Here is a 26,446-nt window from a genome sequence, read left to right as displayed (position 1 = left end):
TATTTCAATGTCGGAATGCTTTAAATATGTCCATCAATTTTTTTAGTAACATTTATTAAATATGTTTTATATACACGTTTAGTTAAATTAGTAAACTATTTTTTAAAAATGTTAGTTTAGATAATAATTAAAAATAATGTTTGAGTTTTAATAAACTTTATAAATGAGATAATAGTTTAAAATTATAGAAATTATATGAAATAAATTTGTTTGAAAAGCAATTAAATGACTAAACTTTGAATGTTTTTTGGTTTCAATTGATTTACTAAACATAAGTTGAAATGTAATGAAGAATTGGATGATTAGTGGAAATCATAGTATAATTGAAACAACATTTTGAGGACTCGTTTGCAATATCAGTGAAAACTCTGTTGTATTGATTACTTGTGATTAAATGGATGTCTTATTTAGTGGACTTTGTCGTTGCAGTGCTTCCGGTATTACTTCCAGAAGTGTTGTTTAAGGCCGTAGTGTTTGCCGTATTGTTGGCCGAACTGGTGTTGGGATTGTTTGACTGACTACTGGTGTTTGCATTGGTGTTGACAGAGATGTCGGTTCTGGTATTTTCAATGTTGGTGTCTCTAATGCTGTCATCTTTGGGTTCTTTGGGATCTTTGAGTGTGATTTGTGTGATCTCTTTTCCAATGACTTTAGCACAAGAAGTGGTGTTTTCTTTGTCGCAGTAATTACTCGAAGAGAAGACAGTGACGACTCTTTTGTTTGAAGACCATCTGAATCCATGTTTAATACACTCATGTGCGCGGATCATATGAGACATATGAATATTGTTGAGAAACCTATTGACGGCTTCGGCCGTATAGTAATAGCCTGTGGATCGGCTTCTGTTCTTCACAAACAAGATTTTCTTCTGTCTGAGAGTGGACTCTGTATTCGTGGCATCGAAAGTGGTCATCGACTCTATCGGATCGTTCCACAGGAGTTCGTGTGCGGCCATACACTCCTCGTACGGATCGACCATTGGTTTCGGCCATTTGTTGATCTCTTCGAGTTTGACGAGTGGTTTGCATTGAGGAATACCTCCGTGACAACAGAAGACTGTATTGTCAATGACGGCAACCAATGGCAGGCTTTCAAAGCACTTGTTGATCGCATCCCATATTTGTCGACCCAATTGACGGCCAAATTTGTGGACACATTCCCTGAAAAATGTAAACTCTTTGTTCACTGACCTGACCTCATGATTGCCGCGAATCAATACATATTTGCTTTTGTCGGTCATCTTTAAAGCAAACAAATATACCGTTACCTCAATAGAGTACTTTCCTCTGTCAACAAAGTCACCCAAAAACACATAATTAGCTCCAGATATTTGAGGATCGGATGAGTGACACATCTTCTGGTCGTCTTCATAGATGTCCTCAAGATTTCCGTGAAGATCGCCCAACACATAGGCCGGCGACGACACGTTCACGACGTTTGACTCACCACTCAGTATTGCCAACACTTGTGTACACATATTGGGAACCACTTCTCCCAAGTATTTCCACAAATCTTTGTTCAGTTCTGTCTTTTCTTGCCTTTTGACGTCCGATGAGAACACACGACAAGAGTATTGCTTGAGTCGGTCCAAGATTTCTGTCGGATCCGCTGTTATTCGAGTCATTGTCACTGATCTGAGTAAGTGATGGTCTGATAACTGATTCACTTATTGATTGATACTTTACTGATGGTCTGATAACTAACTAATCCAATGCTTTACTCATTGTCTCAAAATTGTATTAGAAATTTATTTTTAATTTAACTTTATTTTAATTTAATTTTTAATTCACAAAATCAATTGTTTTTTTTTTAAATTTAATTATTGCCAGTATTTTCAAAAATATTTTTTATTTATTTTTAAATTATTTTTATTGTATTATTAATCAATTTTATTAAGCAAATTGATTATTACATCAATTGATAAATTAATTACCGATTATAATCAAGATAACACTTTATACTTTATTATTAATTTTATAAAATGTTTTCTTATCGATTGCTGTTATTTCTATTATAATGAGATCTAAATAATATAATAAATATAATATTTTATAATATTTAATAATATTTAATAATCAAAAAACTAAATTTTGAATATTAAAAGTCTTAGAGATTTTATACCAATAAATAATCAAATCTTAATTATAAATTGTATGACAATTCAATTGAAAATTTTATTTATTATTTAGTATTTTGTTTATTAGATTAATTAAATACTTAATTAGACAGTAGTATATTATTTAATAATGTTTCATATTTTGATGGCATTTATTTTTTTACAGTAATATAAATCACGTGTTAATTTAAATAACTAAATATTATTATATTTCACGTGTGAAATGCTAACAATGAGACACAGATTCATCAAATTTATTGCAAAAACTAATTTGAATTTTTAATGATTAAATTGATTTGTATCTAAACATAAGTTTTATTGACAGTTAAATTAAAGTATAGTTATATACTATAATTGTCTGCAAAAGTTAAAACTCTTGTGTCTATAAAATGACTGAAGACTTGAAAAAAGTGATGAATGACCACAAGTCAAGACAGGAGAAGATATCGGACGCAGGTTTTCAAGCAAGACATCAGGCATTTAACCTAACTTTCAATGAGTTTAAGACCAAACGTAATGAAGTTATCGAACAAATCAACAAATTGAAGACCGAAGAGACCCGACATATCAAAGATCTCATTGATTTAGATAATAAAACCGATGAAAGATTGATACAAATGACAAATACGGAAACTGGAAGACAAAGCGGTCACAACGTCCCTGACATTGAACGTCACTATCACGATAGTAGGTCCTCAATAGTGAACTCTTATTATACAGAAATGGAGGCCGAGTTAGACCAGAGAGTTACCAATTTTAAGGAACGCATCAGACGTCTGGATCTCAACTATGGCATGGATTCAATGGTCGGTTCGGGTTCTGGTAATCAACAGCAGATAACTGCTCTCAAGAACCGACAGAAAGAGTTGTTGGAATTAAAGTTCAAAAATAATGAAGCATTTGTTCAGCGAATGCTAAACATAAAGAAAGCCATCGAAGAGAGCTATCAAGAGATCGAAACAAACAACAAGAATGAGACCGAAGAGATCGACAGATTGTATAAAAAGATGCGAAACAAAGATCAGGAGGAAAGGGATGAGACGACTAAAAGATTGATTCAAAAACTTAAGAATGACGAAGAAAAAGATGAACAACAAAGACAAAAGAAAGAATCAGATGATAGAAAACAAAAGAAAGAATTGGATGACAAAAAACAGAAGAAGAAGAAGAAGGAAGAAGAAGATAAAAGAAAACCAAAAAAAGGAACTGAAGATAAAGGAAATAATGAAGAAAATTGATGTCATTGTCGCAGATCTCTCACAATATTTGTTATCATATTATTTAATGTCTTAATCTATAACTTTATATCTGATTTATTTTCTAATTAAAACACTTTTTTACCATTAATATTATGCAGTAATTGTTAGTAAATTTTATTTTTATCTTAATTATAGCTCAATTAGTTTCTTAGAATATATTTTAATGTTTTGTTGTAATAAAATTTTTTAAAAATTAAATATACTTTAATTAATTTTTAAATAAATAAATATTTATTATTTTTGAACACAACATTACAGCATCAGTAATATATTGAACAAATTGATTAATTTAATAGTCATTATTATTATTGAAACCTCTACCCTGACTATCATAATTATTGTTATCATGGTCAACGTAGGCCTGAGCGCTATAACCATTATGATTGTTGTTATGATTATTATGGCTCTGATGATAGTTATGTTGATTGCCATTATAGCCATGAGAGTGGTCTACACCATTAATGATGGCATCGGCCGCGTCCTGATTGCCAGTTCCCGGTTCATTGGTTTGTATCTGTGCTCGAAATCCTTGCTTATCGGCGACATAGTGGACAGTTCGTTTGCCTCCCTTGGGACTGTATAAACTGTATGATCCGACAACACCTCCATGTGGGCCACCCTTTTCCTCTCGTGCATTCTCACCGCCCCATTTGTCCTTTATATTGTAGCCAAACTTGTAATTTCCTTTCAAAAAAAATTAATTATTATTAAAATTATTTCCACTTAATTAGTGATATACAGTATATATATATATATATACCGTGGTTGTCCTGTAGTCGGTGCGATGATGAGTATCCGCCGTCATGATGGTTACCACTGATCACTACAATAACTGCTAAAAGACAGACAATTTTTGCCAACATTTTGTTTAAAATTTGTTTTTTTTTATAAATGTATTATAAATAAATAGACAATAAATAAATATTTACTAGAAGAAATGTAACTAATAAACAAAAAAAGTAAAATTGTTTGCTTTTTATACTATATTTGAATGTATGATATTTTTCTCTACAAAAAAAATTATTGTTTTTAACAAATTTAGAAATTATGTAAATACAGTGTACAGTATGTTATTATTGTTTGTGCTGAAAACAAAATCGATAAAAATTATCAATTTTTACACATTAGTCTAATTGTTAATTAGTTAAGTTTTTGACAAATTATTGTTTTTTTTAAATAATACTCTAAATTGTTTTTTAGACAAATGTTTTTGAAATTAAGTAAAATGTTATATTTTGATATTTGTTTACCGGTATATTATATGTTAATTATTAATGTTAATTATTAATGTTAATTATTATTTATATCTAATTATCAATGAGCGGAAATTTTTTATTTGTTTTTTTGTATTAATTTTTATATCTCCAAATGGTTTCTAATTAATTAAAATTATATTAATTATTTTTATTAACGAAATAATTACAAGACTGTGATATCGCTGACAAAAAAATTGTTTTCAAACATTTGTTCATAATTTAATAATAATATTTGTGCGGAATATTTCATCAGAAAATTTATTTATTTATTTCCATCAAATTTATTGTTTATATTAAAAGTTGAAATCATTAAAGCTTTAATATATTAAGTTACTTGATTTAATAAATTTTTATTTAAAGGATTAAAATCACTTTAATAATCAGATAACTTTTTTTGCATACAAACTATGTATAACTAAATTATTTCCCACATAAACCACAATTTTAACGATGAGTTGATTATAACTTGAGGTCAAATCAGCTGTAAAGTCAATGACAATCATTTAATCAGAGATTTTAGATTTATATTAATATAAATCATATTAATTAACTAAATTAATGTTTTAAAGTTATAAAATTTTTAATTTAATTAGTGTTAACTAAGTTAAATATCTAATTTATGTATTTTTTATATTATAAGTTATAACTAACATTTGTCTTTAAAAATATACAAATTAAACAATATTTTAAAATATTAGCCTACAAGTTTAAATTATTATTAACTTTCATTTTAAACTTAAATATTTTAAAAATAAATAAACTAATTTTATTTAAATCTATTGAAAAAAAATTATTTTGTGAAATATGTTTTTTCCATGCAATTAAAATAATTACTATTTATTTTGAACAATATTTTTGGACAAATTCTGGTAAATATTTTTTTCTATGGTTAGAAAGTGAAAATAATTTTTTTTATTACCAAATATTATATATCATATATAATAAATCTTTATTGTCAACAAAGTGGCTCATAAAAAATAGCAATTGAATTAATTTAATTTATAAAATTGCCTTGAATATTTACTTATGAAATGATTTAACTGCCCTATAAGTTTTTATGAATTAACCAGTATAGCATAAAAATATTATACTTAAATATTTTAATATAACTATAATAAAAAAATATGAATTTACAATATCGCCAATATAATCTACGTTAAGTCAACCTTATTAAACAAATTAATTATTAAATATAATTAATTTGATTGTAAATAATAAGCACGTGTTTTACATTGAGACGAACTAATACAGTAGTTATTAAATGCAATCAAATATATATATATATATATATGTTATCGTATTTTTTAAATCTAAGACTAAATATAATTATAAATTCCTGATTTATATCTATATTTTTGTTTTCAAAGGTCTGAAAACACACTATTATTATTTTTTGTATATTTATTGACAAAAAAAAATAAAATAAACAGTTGTAAACATCATTGAAAAACATATCAATATTTTTTTGGGGAAATACTTTTGTATAATACTAAAAAAAAGAGTTTTAATTATTTATTTTTTTGATGATCATCTCAATTATGTCATACAATTTAGAGGATTTCATCGGATATTATTTTAGTATAAATAGGAGCTGTCGGTGCTATACCAGATCATCAGTTTCAAGTGACTTGAAAAGCTTTATTAAAACTAATCAAAAACTAAAAAACTTAATTTGTTTTTTTAAAGTTTCCAATACTTTATTACTACAGCTTTTTTGATTGAAAAAATGAATAAATTTCTTGTGAGTTAAAACAACATTTAGTAGTATTAATTTACTAGTAATTTAATAGTAATAAACTTGTATTTAGTCTTTTATTTTTTTTAATAATTTGTTTGTCTTCCCAATATAACAGGCAATTGTCGCTCTCTTGGCTTTGGTCGGCGCCGGTATGGCCGCAGTGGTAGTACCATACTATTCGAGCTCATTGCCAGTGTATAGTTCAAGCTGGCACTACCCGATCGTTAGCTCCAGTTATCTGCCTATCGTTCCCAGCCATGTCTACAGCAATGTCTTGCCAATTGTGGATCTCCTCAAAAAATGATGATATTTTGGACGTCCGATACCATTGCTAAGGCACAACTAAACTACTGTTTCTTTCATTCAAATTTGATTGTTAAAAAAATGCTTTAATATATATTATAGATATCTATATTTTTACACAATTTTATTATTATTATTGTTTTTTATTTTTAAAATTATTACTTAATTAATATTCAAATCATGTATTGCACTCATTTTTATCCAAATTTTGTTTTAGATAATAAAAATGCATATTTGACATAAAAAAACAATTTTTTGTCTAATTATTTATATGATATACTAACTCTTGATTTTATGATATGATTGGTAATCTAATTTGTTGTTTTAATGTCAACTCAAAAATAAAATATTCAATATATACAATGTATACAATATACTGTATAAAAAAATTTCCGATAAAATAATTGTTTTTAAAGTCGTTGTTTAAAAAACCTAATGATAAAGTAAATGTAAAATTTGTTTAAAACAATATAATTTTTTAACTTTAATATTATTATATATTGTATGATATATTTAAATCTTATTTTTATTATTGACTAATTATACAGTAAAAGTTATGCATGAATTGGTCTTAAAATAACAAAACTATTTGTGTGAAAGTATTTTATTTTTAAATGTTAACAATTATCAACTATCACACGGTTTAGTAGTTTATCGCTAAAAAACATGTTTATTATACTTTATTTTTTTATTATGTTTGATTAGCAATTTTTTTTAAAAATATTTTTCTAATAAATAATGATTATTTCTTAACTATCAAAATAACTATTTTTTAAAAAAATATCTATTCGTTAATAGTCTAAACCTGTAGTGAATGACTTTAATTTATTTGTCTACAAAATCAATAAATTAAAATCATATTAAAAGCAAACGATTTTATTATATTCTTATATTTAGTATTCAACTATTGTATCAAACGATAGTCAAAGATCATATGATTTACTAATTTATATATTTTTGTTTTGTGGTGACTCTTAAACTGTTTAACCAAACCATTGACACGTTATCCTCGAAAACCACTAAACTATATCACTATTAGTTGACTTTAATGGAGACAAGTTTATAAAGGATTAGAGGGAAAGCAATTATTTAGGGAAATCCCTTTTATATAGTAAATTATATAATAATAATAATTAAATTTCAAAAATGATAAAATTAATATTCTTTTGGTAATATTATATAAACTATTAAATTATTTAAAAATTCTTACATATTATAAGCTATTATACTAAAAATATGTTATTTATAAAAAATAAGTGAATTGTAAGTGAGCTTGATAAATTGCTTTGATAAAATTAATTTTATACTATGTACATTTTTTTATATTATACACACTGTATAATAATATATACTGTATATATATATATATATATATATATATATATATATATATATATAAATTCTAACTGGTCATTTTATCTAAATGATGCATTTCATTACTTTATTTATAAAAAATTTAAAAATTATTCAAATAATTATAAGAGAAAAAATCATTAAAATTTATTTCACATCAACTGATAAAAACAAGGAGTCAATGGTTTATAAGTGGAGGTAAAGAGTTGTTTGAACGGACAGACACTTGAAATTTATAATTTTATATATACCGGTAATATTATACTGTATAAGACATAATGACACTTGTTTTTTGGGGTATAAAAAGGGTCAAATGTTTGACTGAAAATCATCAGTTAGTTTTGCAAACTATCAAAAAGTTTTTCATTACTTGAGAAAATCAAACCCCAATTCAAAACTTTATAAAAATGAAATTTTTGGTAAGTATTTAGCAAATAAGTCTCTAATATTTGACTAAAAAATTACTTAATTGTAAACTTTAAATAGTTTGTATTGGCATTTATGGCATTGGCCACCGTATCATTGGCTCAGATCCTGTATCCGGGACAGACTGTACTGACCGGTGTGGGCGAGATAGCACTGGACGGTCACAGCAAGATTGCATACCATGGCTATCAAAACCCGACTATTAATAATCCCTATCAAATTAATTACGGAAGCTATGGAAACTACGGATACAATTATGTTCCCAATTATATTTACAGACGATAAGAGACTAGGGCTCAGTCCTAACGTGTCCTAACGTGTCCTACCCGACCAATCAAACACATAAATAGTTGTACTTATTATTTAAATGCAAAGCCAATTGTATTTTAAATACTAATTTATTTGTAACTTATTTATTATAATAAAATAAAATCAAAGTTTATTATAAAAAAAAAGATTTCGAAAATAATTTAAATTATATATTAATAATTTAGATAATAAATTAAATGGAGTTATAAATTAATTTTAAATTATATATAATTATTAAACATTACTTTAAAAATAATTTTTATTTATTATAACTTATTTTTGTTTCAATCAATTTTACTGATAATTTCAATATTATTATTCAAACGTTATTTATTAGACATAAACACAAATCATATGTTATTTATATTAAATTTAAAGATTTTTTTAAAATTTAATTTTCAAATGAGTTTTATATTGAATTCACTGCAACGCTGGCCATCACTGGCCACCACTCGTCACTGGTTTCCGAGGTTGATGACCGCCCGGCAAATGTGTGGCAAAAATATGGCCAATGACGCCGGTGAAGACAAGGTCACCAATTTTGCCGACAACGACGACGAAGAAGTGGTCAAAAACGAGCGCATCTTTGCCGAAGTAAACGCCAAACAGTATGAATGTTTGGCCACCGATTCGGATCAGTTGCGGACAATCAGCGGAATACTGTCCACATATGAATATTTGAAGTATTCGACGAGCGAAGTACCGACACAGTTGACCACTGACCACATGAGGCATTTGCTTCAATTGAAATCACGTAATCAGAGAAACAAGTATTTGAATTACTTGTATAAGAAGGAGATCCGAGAAATGGTCAGCAATAGGATGAGGTCACGAGAAAAGATTGATAAGAAGAAACAATTGACCGATCGGTGGCACGATATGGGCGCCAATCGGACCGGCATTTTTGATGACAATGGAAACATTGTTTACGGTACTGATGGCGGTCACCGATAGTGTCTTTTTTGATGTCCACTAACTGGTTGTCTATTTTTAATCTCTTAGGTTTATGGCATAACACACTATTCACTCGTATATCACCTCAAAATACTCGCCACCAAACACAGCATCGGCTACGAAATGCATCGCTGTTTGGCCAAAACATTGTCTTTGATATGACAGCTGATCCACAGATAACTGTCAGCAATTGTCTGACCAAATTGAGACAACTGGTCAACAGTTATCAAGTAAATCGCTATCATTTTAACGAACCATTTAATCTGCACTTCTGTAATGTCGACCAAAATAGTGATATTTGGCGAACAATTCAACAGAAGAGCTCTGAATTTACCAAATTTCCGTACTTTTTGTCTGCATTTACCTCAAAGTCATATTTAGATCTATTTAATCCGCGAGATGTGATATATTTATCGCTTAGAGCCGACCAACAGTTGTTGGACTATGAATCGGACAAAATCTATGTTATCGGGTTTGGCGACGACTTTTCCAGTAAAGACAAGTTGAGGTATAAGTTACGATCAGAGAAGATCCAATTCAGACGTTTGCCATTAGATAAGTTTGTTCAGTGGAGTGGACCCACTAAGGACTTGAAGTCAGCGATTGTTTTGAACATTTTAAATGACATCAGAGATGGCCAACAATGGCGTGAAGCCTTTGAACGCAATCTACCAAAAGGTTTCATCAAATCTCAAGATGTGATCGAAAAAGAAAATTTATATATTATGGAGAAAATTAAGAAAAGGTTAAAAATTTCAAATAATTTGAGACTAGAGTTATGATTATTTATATAAAATAATTGATTTTTAGATAATTTTAATTATAATATAATTTTTATGTATAAACTTTATTGTATTTTAATATATATAAACTATAAATGTATGGTAATTATAAATTAATAAATTATCAATTTATTAAATAAATCATTCTCTAAATGTATGTTATATAATTATTTTTGTTTTAATTGAAAAAATTTTAGTGATTTTTTAAATAATTTATTTTACATCAATCAAATTTAATTAATTAGCATATTTTTTATCACAAAAAACTTTTTATTCATCATTTAATGCTATATTCAAATATTCAAAAATGCGTCAAATGTTAGACATTGAAAAAATATTAGTCCAAAACTTGTTTGAAAAAATAATGTCATTTTAAATAATTACAAAAAAACCAAAAATTAAATAAAACCTGACTTTTTTTCTTGTAAATCCCAGACCACAACAAACCGGTCAAAACCACTAAACCATTAAAAATATTTAAGCAAAAATTATTATCATTTTTTTGTTAAACAATCACTCAGTTTTATTAATAGTTAGATTCATTAAGGTATGGCATCGTTGATGTCGGATCAAGTTATGGATGGGATGGTCTATTAAAAAAAGTATTACCAATTAGTGCAGCCGTTTGTTAAAGTAGGGGTCGTTTACCTAACTATTACTCTCTCTCTCTCTCTCTCTCTCTCTCTCTCTCTCTCTTCTTTCTTTTTTCAAGTCAGGCAATGATTAGGATTAATCAAAATATTTTTTGAATATAAGCTTTAATTTTATGACTACTCAATGTAGAATTTTATGGTGCCAGTGGTGTCACACAGTTTGACAGCCAGAGGCCCGGGGCTTAGATAAAGGACAGGTATGAAAGTGAATGTGAAGGTCACCGAAAAACACTATAAATAGCCAATAGATTTGCGGTCAATAGTTATTCTGCTTATTTGTTGCACAAATTTGTACTATTTTTTTGGGTAATATCTCAATACTTAATAAAACTTCACTAAAAATGAAAGTTTTGGTAAGTTTCAAATTATGGTTAACTTAAGTATATTTTTGTATTTTATAAACTTATTTACATATTAATCGCTTTTTAATAATAGGTAGCACTTGCTTTTCTGGCAATGGTCGCCGTTGTCACCAGCAATGTGGTCCTAAGCAATGGTCTCTACGGCTATAATATGCCGAGTGTCTACTATTCGTGGCCATCAACCTATAGCTACCAGTCCTCATATGTGGTTCCGTCATATCGCTACTCATACTCTGTGCCAACTGTACCGGTTGTCTACGATTGGCTCAAGAAGTAAGCAATGGATAGTTTGACAGTTCACACACACAAATGGTCTCAAAAAAAACAAATGGTCCCTGATTAGATAAATTAAAAATATATGTATTGTTTACAAAACAATTACTGTAAGTTTTCTAATTTCTAAAAACTATAAATAAAAACAATTGCAAAAAAATAAAATATAATTTGTGTATCTAATTATTTTAATTATTTTTGTTTACCATTATTTTTGGAAATACACTATTTTTTCCTGAATAAATTTAATGCTAAAATGTTTTAAACATTAGGTGTTTTATTTTGATTAATTAGTTTTTATATAAAAATTAATTTTAAAAATTAGCAATATTAATATATAAATATTTCGATAATTATTAATACAATAATTAACTTGTTTTTATAATTTTAATAATTTATTTTTTGTATATAACTTTTTTAAATAATGCATACATTAATATAAATTGAAATGCTATAAATAACATATAATCTATTGTAACTTTTAAAAACTTAAAATTTATGCTAATTTGACTTAAAAATGCTAATTATTATAAAAATAGTTTATTAAATTGATTTATTGCTTATTTTAGTTTTCAAACTAACTTTTATTTTCTAACTATAAATATATTTTAAAAAAATAAAATATTCATAAATTCAAACATATTATGATTTTAAAATGGATAAAATAAAATTATTTTTTAACTAATTATTATATAAAAAGAAATTATTTACAACAAATAATAAGTAGAGTATAAAATTATTTTTCAATTATCAATCGATAATATATTATATTCTAATAGTTTCATTGATTTCATTAAATTTGAATTTAAGTCTACGGTTTTGTGTTTCAATTCGTCTAAATTCGGGATAAAACGAGGCATAAAACGGACACATCATAAAAATTGCCACATTTTCGGCAACAGTGCTGACCACATGACCTACATATCCGCCATACGACTCGTCCCATACCAGTCGGGAGGGACCTCTAATGTCAGCGTAGGTTCGCTTTAATCCCAGTGCTGAGAAAAGCACTCCAAATAACATACACGTGCCGAAAATAATGGACAAAATGGATACTAAAAGCCTAAATCTGGCCATTTTTAAGGTACCGACATATGGTATGGTCAGATATGTTATATGTGTTTGCATCAAAAAATAGATAAGGGATGCGCTAAACACGGGAACGGCACCGACCAATAGATGCAGTTCTAGGCTCTCTGTTGAACGAAACGCTGCCACTGCCGGTAGGCTAAGCACTTGGATTATCGACATATACAGTGACCATGTATTCAATCGATCCAATTTGAAAACAGTACTCAATCTTTCAGATAATTTTTCATCAATAGATTTTGATTTTTGTCGCACATTGTTGTCATTGTTATTGAACTGTTGCTGTTGTTTGGGATTGTTGTGTATGAAGTACTTGATTTGTTTGTAACGAATCCAACTCATGATTCCCACTAATTAAATGTAATCATCAGATAAGATAGAGATTATCATCAGTTATGGTATTAATACATACAAAATGGGATTATATTATATATATATATATATACATATATTAAATAAATATATCATTTGATAATTTATATATTGCATGACTTTATTAAGGAAAAGGACGCAAACATTTTTTTAGAGGACATTAATGAAGGTTTTAAAAACCGGCATTAAAATAATTATTGTCCAAAATTTGTTATTTAACTAAATAATATAACAGTATAATCTCATATATTTTAAATAAATTAAATATGCGGTATTTTCTGCAAGGTCAATAGTGTCTTAAATAACATCAATATAATTTTGCATATATTTTTTCTTTTTAATATGTTATAAAGTTTAGTTATACCGGTATATACAGTAGAATTAAATTTCTATAAATATTTATAGCACTATTTTATAGCATCAAATAGTTTTTACAAATCAATAATAAACTGTCTTGTAATTTACAACAACAAAAATAATGTTTGAACAAGATAAATTTAGTTAATTCTATCAAGATATAAAAAATAATAACTATGATTTTTAATAAGAATATATAAAATTTAATGATTTTTTAAATAAATATAGTATATTATTATCTAATTTTACATGTATTTTGAAATAATAATATCAACTATAAATTATAGTCATTATATAGTATATATTTGTGATTTATTTAAATTTTCATTTAAGACATAAAAAACTAGTCAATAAGTGATTAAACAAAATACTTGATTGTTTATTAACTAAACTCTAGACTTACCGAGTATTGCAATCAAGTAGAGGATGTATGAAAAATATGCCGCTTCTGGATGTGTGGCACCGGAATCACTAATGAATGGATACACTGGATTGACATGTGAATAGATCAATGCTAATATGTAACTAACAAACCATAAAACAAAACAAAATTAATTAATTATAATATTTTTCATAATTATTATTATTATGAAAAGTTTAATTTCTATATAATTTTTTTAATGATAATCTGTAAATTATGCTAATATACAATATTGTATAATAAATACTTACATTAAACTTAATAATAATGCAAATAAAAACGCTATCGATAGCGGAATAAATGGAAATAAGTTAACCATTTGTTTTTTATATATGGTTTACCCGTAATATTATATCTAATGTTACAAAATATGTAATTGACTATAACTAATAATTTTAATTAATAATAATAAAAAGCTTTTGGTTTCACTGACAATATTATAGTTATTATATTTTTGTGTGATTAATATTGGTATGTGATAATTGTTATGCAGTTAAACAATTTAATTAACAATTTATGAAATAAGACACACATATGTTATATGAACACAAAAAAACGGCACTTAATTGTTAAAAATAAATCAAACAATAGCATCAATTTCTTTGTTTCCGATGACAATCTCGAGGATTATTATTTTGAAGAGTAATTTAAATTTTATTATTATTATTATTATTATAATATTATTGAACAACACAAGTGTTAAATTGGGGTTTAATTGGGTACTGAAAAACTAGTTTTTTCTCAATGCAATCAACACAAGTAATGGAAATTTCTTTATTTAATAGCAATAGTTTCTCAATTCATATATCAATAATAATAATTTAATCAATAAACTCTTTTGTATATCAATAGCACTTTGGTTAACATTGAAGCCGTTTTTTTTAAAATTACATATTTATGAACAAAAATTCAATTTTATTTTTATAATTACTTGTAATATTTTAATTAAAAATAACAATTTACATTTTTGATGTAATTGATAATATTTATACAGTCATATTTATACTCACGCACGTATTTAAATTAAACTTTTTACCACAACATTTAGCATTTTATTGCCAAATTATTCAGGGGATTTTAAAACTAGTCATCTATAAAAATAATTATAAATTAATACAATAATGTAGTCGTCAACTATAATATACTATAATAATTTTGAATCAAATTTAATAACATTGCACTTTCATAATTATATTAATCTATATAATTTAATATTATATGTCAGATAGTTTAAAAGTTTGGAACTTTTTTTTAAGAAAAAATCAAATTGGTCTTGATTATTTTTCTACATTAATACTAATTTTATATTTTTTTAATGAATAGTTTATTTGTTTATAATTCTATGATTAGTTTGTTGAAATTAATTTTGTTAATTTAGTCAATTTTCATATGACATGATTATTAAAAGTTTTAATAGTAGTAAATAATTCTTAATTTTATAAAATGAAATAATTTTTTTTTAAAGTTCATTATATAAAAAATAGATAAAGTACTAAAACTCCATTGATATTATAATTTTAATAATATTTTAATTTACTTAATTTTCTTGAATTAATTTAATTAAATTGTTACAAAATTTTACAATGAAAGTTAACTTTCAAAAATATGCACAAAAAATATTTAGAAAAATTAAATCTATTTATGTAAATTGTTTATAATTAACAATCGGTCAAACAAATTAATTATTATCAATGTTTGAATCGTACAATAATACTAATAATATTTATATATTCAAATAAAATATCATATTACTGAAAATATCTGTTAATATAGTAACTTATATATATATATATATTTATATAAATATTGATTGCATTGTATGAGTTACATAAACAATTAGGCATTTCCTCAATTTCATTTGCTCTACAAAAATAAAATCATAGCCATACCTGTTTTTTTACATACATACAACCCTATGAATATACAGTTAATTAATAATATCGTAACACTGTATTTCCCCCAAAATCTACCGTAATATGAGTGCAATACACAGAAAAAGTGTTTTTGTGAGTAATACTGTATTAAAAAAAAGATAATAATAACAATAGCATAACATTAACTTAATTGTTTTGCTTTCATTGAAAAATAAAACAAAATCATGTTTATTATCTAAGTATCGCAACTTTTTTTTCAACAACAAAAAAAAGTCAAACAAAAGTAGCAAAATTTGTGTGAACACACTTTAATAATAACATGTTTTTGACAACTACTGTGTTATAATAAACAATATATAAATATAATTTAAGTTAGAAATCATTTTACTGTTAATTAGTAGTCATTAACTAAGTTTATGTCACAACTATTGAAAGCTTTTTTCTGATTGACAATAATTTGAACCTCAAATTGTGGCCTTAAATTGTTTCATCGATTAAATTTTTAATCAACTATTAAATGAGTGAAATATTTTGAAAAAATTGATTTTAGTTGAAATCTCAGTTTTTTTAGTCAATAAATGTGTTGTTAGCTGTCATTGCCTATTGTTTTTCAATAATCACTATATTATTCAGTCAATAAATGTTTTTACTACTATAGAAATGTTTCAAAAGTTTCAAAAGTTTTTAGTAGTATTTTTTATTATATTTTATGTCAATATATTAGTTACTATAAGCCAAAGAAATTATCAATATTTCAATGATGTTGGCAGTGATTTTGGTTTTAATGGACCATCTGATGATGATGGTAGTAGTAGTGGTAGTGGTGATGGTGGACACTGTGCCCACTCACGACAATTTAGTGCTCAAGAGTTAGATAAAGTGAGGAAATATATACAGAGACGCTTTGCCAAAACCCAACCACTTAGACCTCCCTGTAAGGCATTGCGTGTGAGAAAGGAGCTCAAGTGTCTGTCCAAACGGGAATGGCATGACTTGATGACTGGATTTAAACATCTGTACGACAATGGAGTGATGGATCACTTTTCGCTGATTCACGGAACCTATTGGCCATCGATTCACAAGTTTAGTCAGGCTGTTCCCTGGCATCGGTGGCATATACTTCAACTGGAAAAAGAGTTAAGAAAAGTCAATCCGAAGATCTCACTGCCATATTGGGTGAGTGCCAGTGATTAGAAAAATTAATGTTTTTATTTTCTAATGTTTAAAATGAATCTTAAAAAAAACTATAGGAATATCTGACCGATTTTGCCGCACCAGAGAAGAGCAGTATTTGGAAATACTTCGGAACGGCTGGCAATCGACACAACGGTTTTTGTGTAACAGACGGTGCGCTACCTAATCAACGGGTACAACACCCGACACCTCATTGTGTACGGCGACAGTGGAACAGCAATAAAACAATGCCCGTCTGGGATGGATCTCCCGAATGGGTTACATCGCTTACTCAGACGGGCACCACTTGGGCACAGTTTGCCGGTCTGTTGGGATACGGCGCCCACTTTAAGACACATTTACACGTCGGTGGTTATGAGGGAGAAATGAGTGACGATTACGCGACCAATGAGTAAGTGGTTATAATTTTTTTAATGAACTTTCACCATCCAGAAGCTTACAAACATTTCAATATTTGTATTTCCAGTGCTATATTTTATCCATTTCACGCTCACGTTGCCGACTATGCCATACTTAAGTGGCAACTGGCCAGTGATCAAAACCTGGTACCCGCGAGTTACAGTCAGGGTATGAAACACGACTGGTATACCGACACTATAAGCAGTGCTAACATTGAATACGACACTTTGACTTATTATGAAAACGCCAGAGTCAAAGAGGTTTTTCAGGTAGGTTTCGGCCAATTATGTTACATTCACGACCAACTCGTCCAACCGATACTCGACACAATAGCCAACAAACGGCCTAAAATGCCGAGTGTTGCCCGAAAATTGCAAAACTCAATGCCAAAAGAGGCGTTTCAATACTATTTCCCTAAGTTTGCCACACAAACGGCTACTTTCTTTGACTATTTCCTGCCGGAAGTCAGTAGCTATGGTCACCACAGTCACCATTTTTGCGATGAAATGCCGATTGCATTGAGATATAATTCGACACCTAATGGTAGACGTCTATTGAAAAACTTGAGAACAACCGCCGGTATAGACGTAACACCTGACGCCCTGAACGCGGAACAGGCATACTATGACTTCATCGGTGATATGAATCAATTTGAATACTGTTCGCCATATGTTTAAAATTATTATATTAAAAGAAAAAGCAATTAATTTGATATTTATTACTCATTATCTATTCATTATATATATATAAAAAAATTGAGTGAAATTAATTTTGATTTATGAAATAATATAATTAGTCTTAATATGACATTTATTGATATTTTTTATAAATAAAAATAAATAACTATTGATAAATGCATGAATGAAATTTAAATAAATAAATTATTAAAAAAATTTTCTCCACAATTCAATGCATATAATAATAATTTTATGTTGATTTATACTTTATATATATATATATATTATTTGCATTTTTATGTAATGTTTGTTATTATACGGGAAATCATGAGATTTCTTAATTTTCATTGAATGATAAGTTTTACTTTTATTACAAGAAAAGTCTAAAAATATTTTTTTCAAACAATAATATACTGTAATAAACTGTATAACAAATTATATGACAAATACTGTATAATTAACATTATTATACTTTACAATAAGGCTCTAATAAGATATAAATATAATAATTAGTTTTTGTTGATTTGTCACAAACATTTAGTATTTTGTGAATTGTCTTATTATGACTTATTATAAAACTATTTGTGTGGTTTTTAAAAATACAATAATAAATTTATTAAGTAAATGATTGAATAATATTGATATTTAGGTGGTTTTAAGGAAATACAAGTTTAGTTAGTTAAGCAAATATAGTCTACAGTATAATAATATCATATATTGATTGTATAGTATAAACAAATAGTGAAAATAAAAATAGATATAATTTGTAATTTTAAAAGCAAAATAAAAATTTATTTTTACTAATATTCATTAGATAACAATTACAAAAAAAGTTGTTAAAACTTTCAGTGCAATTAGTTACAAATGATTTATTTTTAAAATTAATACATGTTATATAATTAACTAATAACAATTTAACTAATTGTATAAATTTTAAAAACAATGATATTGACCTCATAATTATAATTTATTAAATGATTTTTTTAATAATTAATAAATAGACAACGAATTAATGAATATTTGCTTATTTTCATTATTATTATAGATATTAAATTAATACTGTATAGATTTTAATATGATGAAAATGACATTTTTTTTATATATGACATATTAATTGTTATGTATATATATATACGGTATTTAATATACCGTGTGTTACTGTATATCAAAAATAATTTTTTATAATAAAATTAATTATTTTCATAATTATTTTTTTTTAATTTTAAACTATTTTTTAAAAAGTTAAATTGTATTTAATTACAATTTATTTTGTGTTAAGTAATAGCTGAAAATGTTTCAATAACAATTTTAATAAAAATTATATGTATATTTATCTAAATATTTTTAAAAATTAATTGATTTTGTCATATTCAAATTATAAAGGACAACAATTTTGAATATTAGTTCACTGTCTTATTAATAATTATAATTGACTACTAATTAAATAAATAAATATAACTGACCTTAGATTTTAAACATAATTTTATTTGTATAAAACATATTGTTTATTGTATTTTTAAAATCTTTTGCTTATTTTGTTACTCAATATACTGTAAAAATAAAAATTTCTGTAAAAATATGTTAGTATTGACAAAAATTTATTTATTTATTGTTATATTTTTAATAAATATTTTGAATCTTATTGCAAATAAAAATAATAATTTTATTGATATAAACCATTTGAGTGATAAAATCAGTAGTAATGACGATCATTGTCTTAAGTCACGAGATTTTAGTGTCGAAGACTTGGAAAGAGTCAAATGGTATCTTCAGAACCGCTTCTCCAAAACCAATCCATTGAGAACTCCGTGTAAATCACTGTATGTGAGAAAGGATATCAAGTGTCTGTCCAAAAGTGAATGGCATCATCTGATTAATGCATTTAAACAGTTATACAAAAATGGTGTAATGGATTATTTTACATTAATTCACGGCACTTATTGGCCAACACTCCATAAGTTTAGCGATGCCTTTCCCTGGCATCGATGGCATGTCCTTAAACTGGAACAAGAGCTGAGAAAAATCAATCCAACCGTCACAATACCGTATTGGGTTTGTAACCAAAATAGTTTTTTTTATATAATTAATTTTTAGAGCTATAATATTGATATCTATAATATAGGAATATATCACTGACTTTGCCGCACCAGAAAACAGTATAATTTGGAAATATTTTGGAACCGCTGGCACTAAACATAACGATTTTTGTGTACCCGACGGTCAATTTGCCGGTCAAATGGTTGTCAATCCGGTAAATCATTGTTTGAGACGACAGTGGAACTCAGATAAGACTATACCCTCTTGGGAATCACCCGAATGGGTTACATCGATAGTTCAACGATCGGTTACGTGGTCTAACTTTACTGTTTTGTGGGGATATACCTCACATTTTAAGATACACTTACATATGGGAGGATATGCCGGTGATCTGAGTGATATTTGGGCTACTAATGAGTAAATATATTTTTTTAATATAAAAAATAGTTTTTATTAATTTCTATATTGTTTTAACTTTATTGTAATTTCTTTCATATGATTTATAGTCCAATATTCTATCCATTTCACGCACATGTAGCTGATTATGCTGTACTCAAATGGCAATTGTCTGAAGACCAGAATCTGTTACCCATGAGTTACAATCAGGGTCTGCGACACGACTGGCGAACCGATAGAGTGGTCGGCGCTGACATTGAACACGACTTTCTAACATATTATGAAAATACTAGAGCTATGGAAACATTTCAGTTTGGTTTTGGCGATATGTGTTATATTCACGACCAACTCATTCAACCAATACTCGACATTATGGATAACAAGAGGCCAACTGTGCCCACTATTGTCCAACATTTGCGCCAATCATTACCAGAGCAGGCATTTAACTATTACTATCCAAAGTTTGCCTCAAAGTCTGCAACATTTTTTCATTACTTTTTGCCCGAAGTTCACACTAAACACTACAGTTATAATAATCATAATTGTCATCAAACACCGGTAGCTTTAAAGTACAATTCAACTCCAAACGGACTGAGACAGTTGACTTTATTTGCTACCGGTGCTAATCTAGATGTACGACCCAATGCTTTCAACGCTGAACAACAATATTATCAGTTTATGGAAAATTTAAATAATAATAATTACTGTTCACCTTATATTTGATATTATAAACAGGATACTTATTTAATTATTTTTACTTATTATAGCTAGTTTTTGTTATGTAATTTAAAAAGTTATTTATAATTATAATATTTTTAGTTTATATTGCTACATTTATGTCGATAAAATAGCTAATTTTTAATTATAAGTTTAAATATGTCCAATAAATTATAATGTAATTTATTTTTATCGCTAAGATATTATTAAGATATTGTAAATATATTATATAATCTACTAAAAATTAGTTAAACAATACAATTAAATACTGTCAATATATTAATATATACTTTAAATTATATAATATATATAATTGTTATAAATGGTACTATTAAATGGAATTATAAAATTTAATTAATTTTACAATTACAATTAATGCTAAATTTACCATGATTATGTTAATTAAATATGTCATATAAATCATTGTTATAAATCTTTTAAGTATACTTATATAATTTTAAGTTCAATCATGTACTGCAAAATTTGTATTACAAAATGGTTTTAAATAAAATTATAAGCTGTATTACGTTATTATAAGTAATTTTATATAACTTAAACTTCATTACTGAACGTATTTTAAACTTTACAATACAAATATTTATTTTTATTTTGTTAAAAATAATTTCTAAAGTAATAAAAGTAATTTCTAATTATAAAAGAAAACATGTTTTGTCATAAATATTTTATTTTTAAATCATAATTATATACAAATAAAATAAAATATTGTTGCGGTAAGTTGTTTTTATATTAACTTATTTTTATTATATTAAATTACATTACTTTATTATTTAATATTGTACAGTACTATTACAGTACATATATCATTATTAATGATAGCACCAGTATAATATTAGAAATAAAATTTAATAAATAATTTTCAATGAAATATCATTCAATTTATTCAAACTCTTACTTAATATATAAATAACATACAATTATACAAATGATATTGTATTATTAATGTCACAATAATTTTTAAGAGTAAGTAAATTAAATTAAATATAATTCAAATAACTTAAATAAATAAAATAAATAAATATTGGTTCGGGAGATCGTACGGTTAGGCCAGTCAGCAGCTGTTTTAGCGCTTTTTCAGGATATCGCTGCCATAGTTATAGACCATTGGGACAAAGTAGCCGTTAACAGGACTTCTGGGAACAGTATACTCGCGACCGTACTGTTGAATACCAGAGTACAGCTGATTATAGCCGTAACCATTAGCCGGGTATAGATTGTATGAATCGTAAATTGAATAGATCTGAGCCATTGAAAGGCCAATAATGGCGAACAATGCGAGTGCCAACTGTTGATATACCAGTGAATTAAAAAAAAAATTAAATATATTTTTCAAAAATATAACAAATAATGTTAATACTCACCAAAACTTTCATTTTTGAATAGTATTGGGTTTTGATTTAACTGTTTGTTAAGCAAATGAAAAACTTCAGATGAAAACTGAATACTTTTTCGACGATCGGTGTCTCCTATTTATACTACTTTTCTACGACGGCAACAACAACTAAAAAACAACTAAAACAACAACTAATCCCCGAAACGGTGGACACAACACAACTTTTACTTCATTTATGATATCTTCTTATTATTATTTCTGTTATGGGAACCGCTTTATTAGCCCTTTTCCTCCCAAAAAAGCCATTGACATTTGAAAAGAAGAGGAACCGGCTTTTGATTGCGAAATACCAGAAAAAAATGAACCATAAAAACACAAAACAGCAGTTCATACAACAGTTAGCTCCGGTACCACATAAAGCTGTTGAATTGATTAAGATTTATTATAATCATAATAATAAAACAAATATTCATCCATTTCTTTAACTATCTCTCTCTCTCTCTCTCTCTCTCTCTCTCTCTCTCATTAATGAACACCAAAAAAAGAGTTATAAATATTTTAGATAACATAAAATTGTTTATTAATTGTAATAAAAAATACTAATAATCAAACAAACAGACTATAATTTATATATATAAGCCGGTCTTTGCAAAAAAAATCAGATTAAACTTGACTTTTAATTTAATCTTATGTTTGATGTGACCACAAAAAAACTATTTGATTTACATAACTATAAATTAAGCGTTAGTTTTGAATTTTAAATAGATTTATTAAATCAACAAAAAAGTAATAAGATATTATGATAATATTATGCAATAATAATAATAATAATAATAATAATAATAATAATAATAATAATAATAATAATAATAATAATAATAATAATAATAATAATAATAATAATAATAATAATAATAATAATAATAATAATAATAATAATAATAATAATAATAATAATAATAATAATAATAATAATAATAATAATAATAATAATAATAATAATAATAATAATAATAATAATAATAATAATAATAATAATAATAATAATAATAATAATAATAATAATAATAATAATAATAATAATAATAATAATAATAATAATAATAATAATAATAATAATAATAATAATAATAATAATAATAATAATAATAATAATAATAATAATAATAATAATAATAATAATAATAATAATAATAATAATAATAATAATAATAATAATAATAATAATAATAATAATAATAATAATAATAATAATAATAATAATAATAATAATAATAATAATAATAATAATAATAATAATAATAATAATAATAATAATAATAATAATAATAATAATAATAATAATAATAATAATAATAATAATAAACTTTGGGAAAAAAAGGGAAAAACTTTGATTTTTTTGTAATATCATCAGAAAATTAATTATTAAACAGGTGTTAAAATTCCTGGCGACTAATATCCCGTATTTTGACTTATTTTAATAAAAATATTGCACATTATTGCAAGTGATGGTTAAACTAAAATATTAAAGATTAAAAACTATGTTTTCAAATCTAAATAATTTTCAATTTCTATAAGTATAATATTGTATATAAATTTTAATGATCATAACATTGATATATAAATATTTTTCTAAGCGATTCTACTAAAGTATTAAAGTCACATAATATTTGTTGATATTAAATATAATGAAAATTGTCATTTTGTTTTATATTGAATATATTTATTTTGTTTATTTTACAAATAAAAGAAAGTATGAGTTCAATGCTATTGTATATATTATTATTATATACATAATGTTTTAAACATAAGACATAAACATTATTGAGAGTCAATTCAAACACAAAAAATAGATAGCATTTTCATATCATCTTATATTATATGACAAGACAACAGTCAATGTCTTATAAGCGATATTTTGTGTTTAAAAAAAATGTGAACAAACGCTCACTTAAATGCATAATCAGTATTTATATCACATATTTCATATAAATATGTTTAGTTTACAGTATTATATATATTATAAATTTATTTTATATACCCTTGAAATTGTTATAATATTTATACTGATATTATATATATATATATTATAGTATATAGATAATGTATTTCTGAACCAGTTTGAATCAGTTTTTGCTTGATCTCAATTAAAATTGCAAACTTAATATAATTTTATTATATATTTATTAATAGATAATAATCAATTAAAATTTATTTTTAAATAATATAAAATTATTAGACAAATACTATCTATTATTTAATACTTTATTTTTAATACATTATTAATAGATATTAATAATTAAAAAAATGAAAAATATTTAATTAAAATATTAAGAATTTTTAACTAAATATAATGCAATAATTTACAAAAATTTGTAAAAATGTTGATTATATTTGTTATAAATTATAATTATAGTATTTTAACAAACAGTAAAATTAATTTAACTTTAGAAAATATATTATGAAAAAAAAATATTTTTATAAAATGAGCCGATAACTTATTTTTTTTATTTCAAAATTATTTAAGCAGATGGTTATGTTATACTCATTTTAAATAGTTAGCAACTTATTTTTTATATTAATTTGAAATATTACCAAGATAATTTATACTACTATAAATGCTATGTATTATAAGTTTATATTATTTTCAAGATTTCGACGAAAAATATATGTATTTTTTAATTATAAATAAATAATTAAATAAATATTTTATCGAATATTATCAAGTTTATATTTATAATACATCAATACATTTGTACATAAATATTGAATGTTTATCAAATTTGAATTAATATTTTTATTTGTTCAATAAATATAAAACTTAATTGTCTAAAAAAATATCATATTGTATTTTAAATTATTTAACAATTACACAAATTAAAGTTTAACAATAAAATAATTGTCAATATTTAGTTAAATATAAATATTTACATATGAATATAAATCTTATATTAATAGCATTTCCAATTTTAATGATTGTTTTAAATTGTAAATATTTTTTTAAAATAAATAACTGCATATTTGTCAATAAAACTTACAACATATGATGTAAAATAATAATTATTTGTTTTTAATCTTTTTAAATTTACTCCAATTATTTATTTAATAATAATATAAGCAAAAATGATTTTTTAAAATTATAATCCAAAATTATATACATTATTATAAACTAAGTTACAATTTTTATAATCAAAATTAACATATTGTAATTAATATATAAGAAAAATTGTCTATTTATTTATAAATACACTAAAATTTAAATAATGTTATTAATATTTTACTTATTGTTTAATATATTTTTTTTACATAGATTTATAAATTTTCACATTAAATGTAACTCTAATTAAATGTTCAAAAAAATATATTTTACAGTTTATAGTGTCTGTACTGACATCTGTTTATTTTAGATACAACTAGTTTTAAGCACATAATAATTGTTAAATATTATTGAATTTATATTATTAATAAAAATTGTTTATCAAATAATGTTAATTTAGTCAAATACTTAAACAATATATCACTCATACATATTATTTCTAAACAAATAGTCTTATTTTTATAAATTATTAAAGTTTATAAAAATTTATAAAAGTTAATAAAATAATAATTTAGTAATTTAAAAATAAATTATTATATTAACTTATTGATAATTGATAAGTAATTAATATAAATCATAGAGAAATATAAACAAAAATTTATTATTCTTATTATTTTATGAATTTTGTAAATATGATGTTAATTTTTTTTATTAAAAATATGTTAAATTTATGGTAAAAAT

General features: G+C 25.0%; 6 protein-coding genes across 6 annotated transcripts in view; 2 read left to right on the top strand and 4 right to left on the bottom strand.

The window, feature by feature from the left end:
- Positions 1-26,446, bottom strand: part of LOC128959428 (myb-related protein B-like) — a 395,191-nt gene that overhangs the window by 342,983 nt on the left and 25,762 nt on the right. The gene's annotated exons all lie outside the window — the stretch shown is intronic.
- LOC128959435 (uncharacterized) lies at positions 215-1,743 on the bottom strand. The gene has a single exon (XM_054305388.1). It carries the CDS (start codon positions 1,622-1,624, stop codon positions 404-406), a length of 1,221 nt encoding a protein of 406 aa, XP_054161363.1. The 5' UTR covers positions 1,625-1,743; the 3' UTR covers positions 215-403.
- Positions 1,589-3,433, top strand: LOC128959440 (uncharacterized). Its single transcript, XM_054305392.1, has 2 exons — positions 1,589-1,638; positions 2,442-3,433. Exon 2 carries the CDS (start codon positions 2,506-2,508, stop codon positions 3,352-3,354), a length of 849 nt encoding a protein of 282 aa, XP_054161367.1. The 5' UTR covers positions 1,589-1,638; positions 2,442-2,505; the 3' UTR covers positions 3,355-3,433.
- Positions 3,665-4,238, bottom strand: LOC128960396 (cuticle protein 14-like). The gene is made up of 2 exons (XM_054306468.1): positions 4,136-4,238; positions 3,665-4,059 (listed from the first exon to the last, which is right to left on the bottom strand). Exons 1-2 carry the CDS (start codon positions 4,236-4,238, stop codon positions 3,665-3,667), a joined length of 498 nt encoding a protein of 165 aa, XP_054162443.1.
- On the top strand, positions 9,148-10,496 carry LOC128960395 (mitochondrial ribonuclease P protein 1 homolog). Its single transcript, XM_054306466.1, has 2 exons — positions 9,148-9,691; positions 9,763-10,496. Exons 1-2 carry the CDS (start codon positions 9,163-9,165, stop codon positions 10,494-10,496), a joined length of 1,263 nt encoding a protein of 420 aa, XP_054162441.1. The 5' UTR covers positions 9,148-9,162.
- Positions 11,911-14,654, bottom strand: LOC128960394 (DNA damage-regulated autophagy modulator protein 2-like). The gene is made up of 4 exons (XM_054306465.1): positions 14,275-14,654; positions 14,006-14,127; positions 12,569-13,223; positions 11,911-11,917 (listed from the first exon to the last, which is right to left on the bottom strand). The coding sequence occupies exons 1-4, from the start codon at positions 14,340-14,342 to the stop codon at positions 11,911-11,913; spliced, it is 852 nt and encodes a 283-aa protein (XP_054162440.1). The 5' UTR covers positions 14,343-14,654.

The sequence above is a fragment of the Oppia nitens genome, unplaced genomic scaffold (genome assembly GCF_028296485.1).
Source record: "Oppia nitens isolate AA-2021 unplaced genomic scaffold, nextdenovo-longstitch-racon4-pilon3 scaffold4_pilon_pilon_pilon, whole genome shotgun sequence".
NCBI lineage: Eukaryota > Metazoa > Arthropoda > Arachnida > Sarcoptiformes > Oppiidae > Oppia > Oppia nitens.
This window is presented reverse-complemented; position numbering and strand designations above follow the sequence as displayed.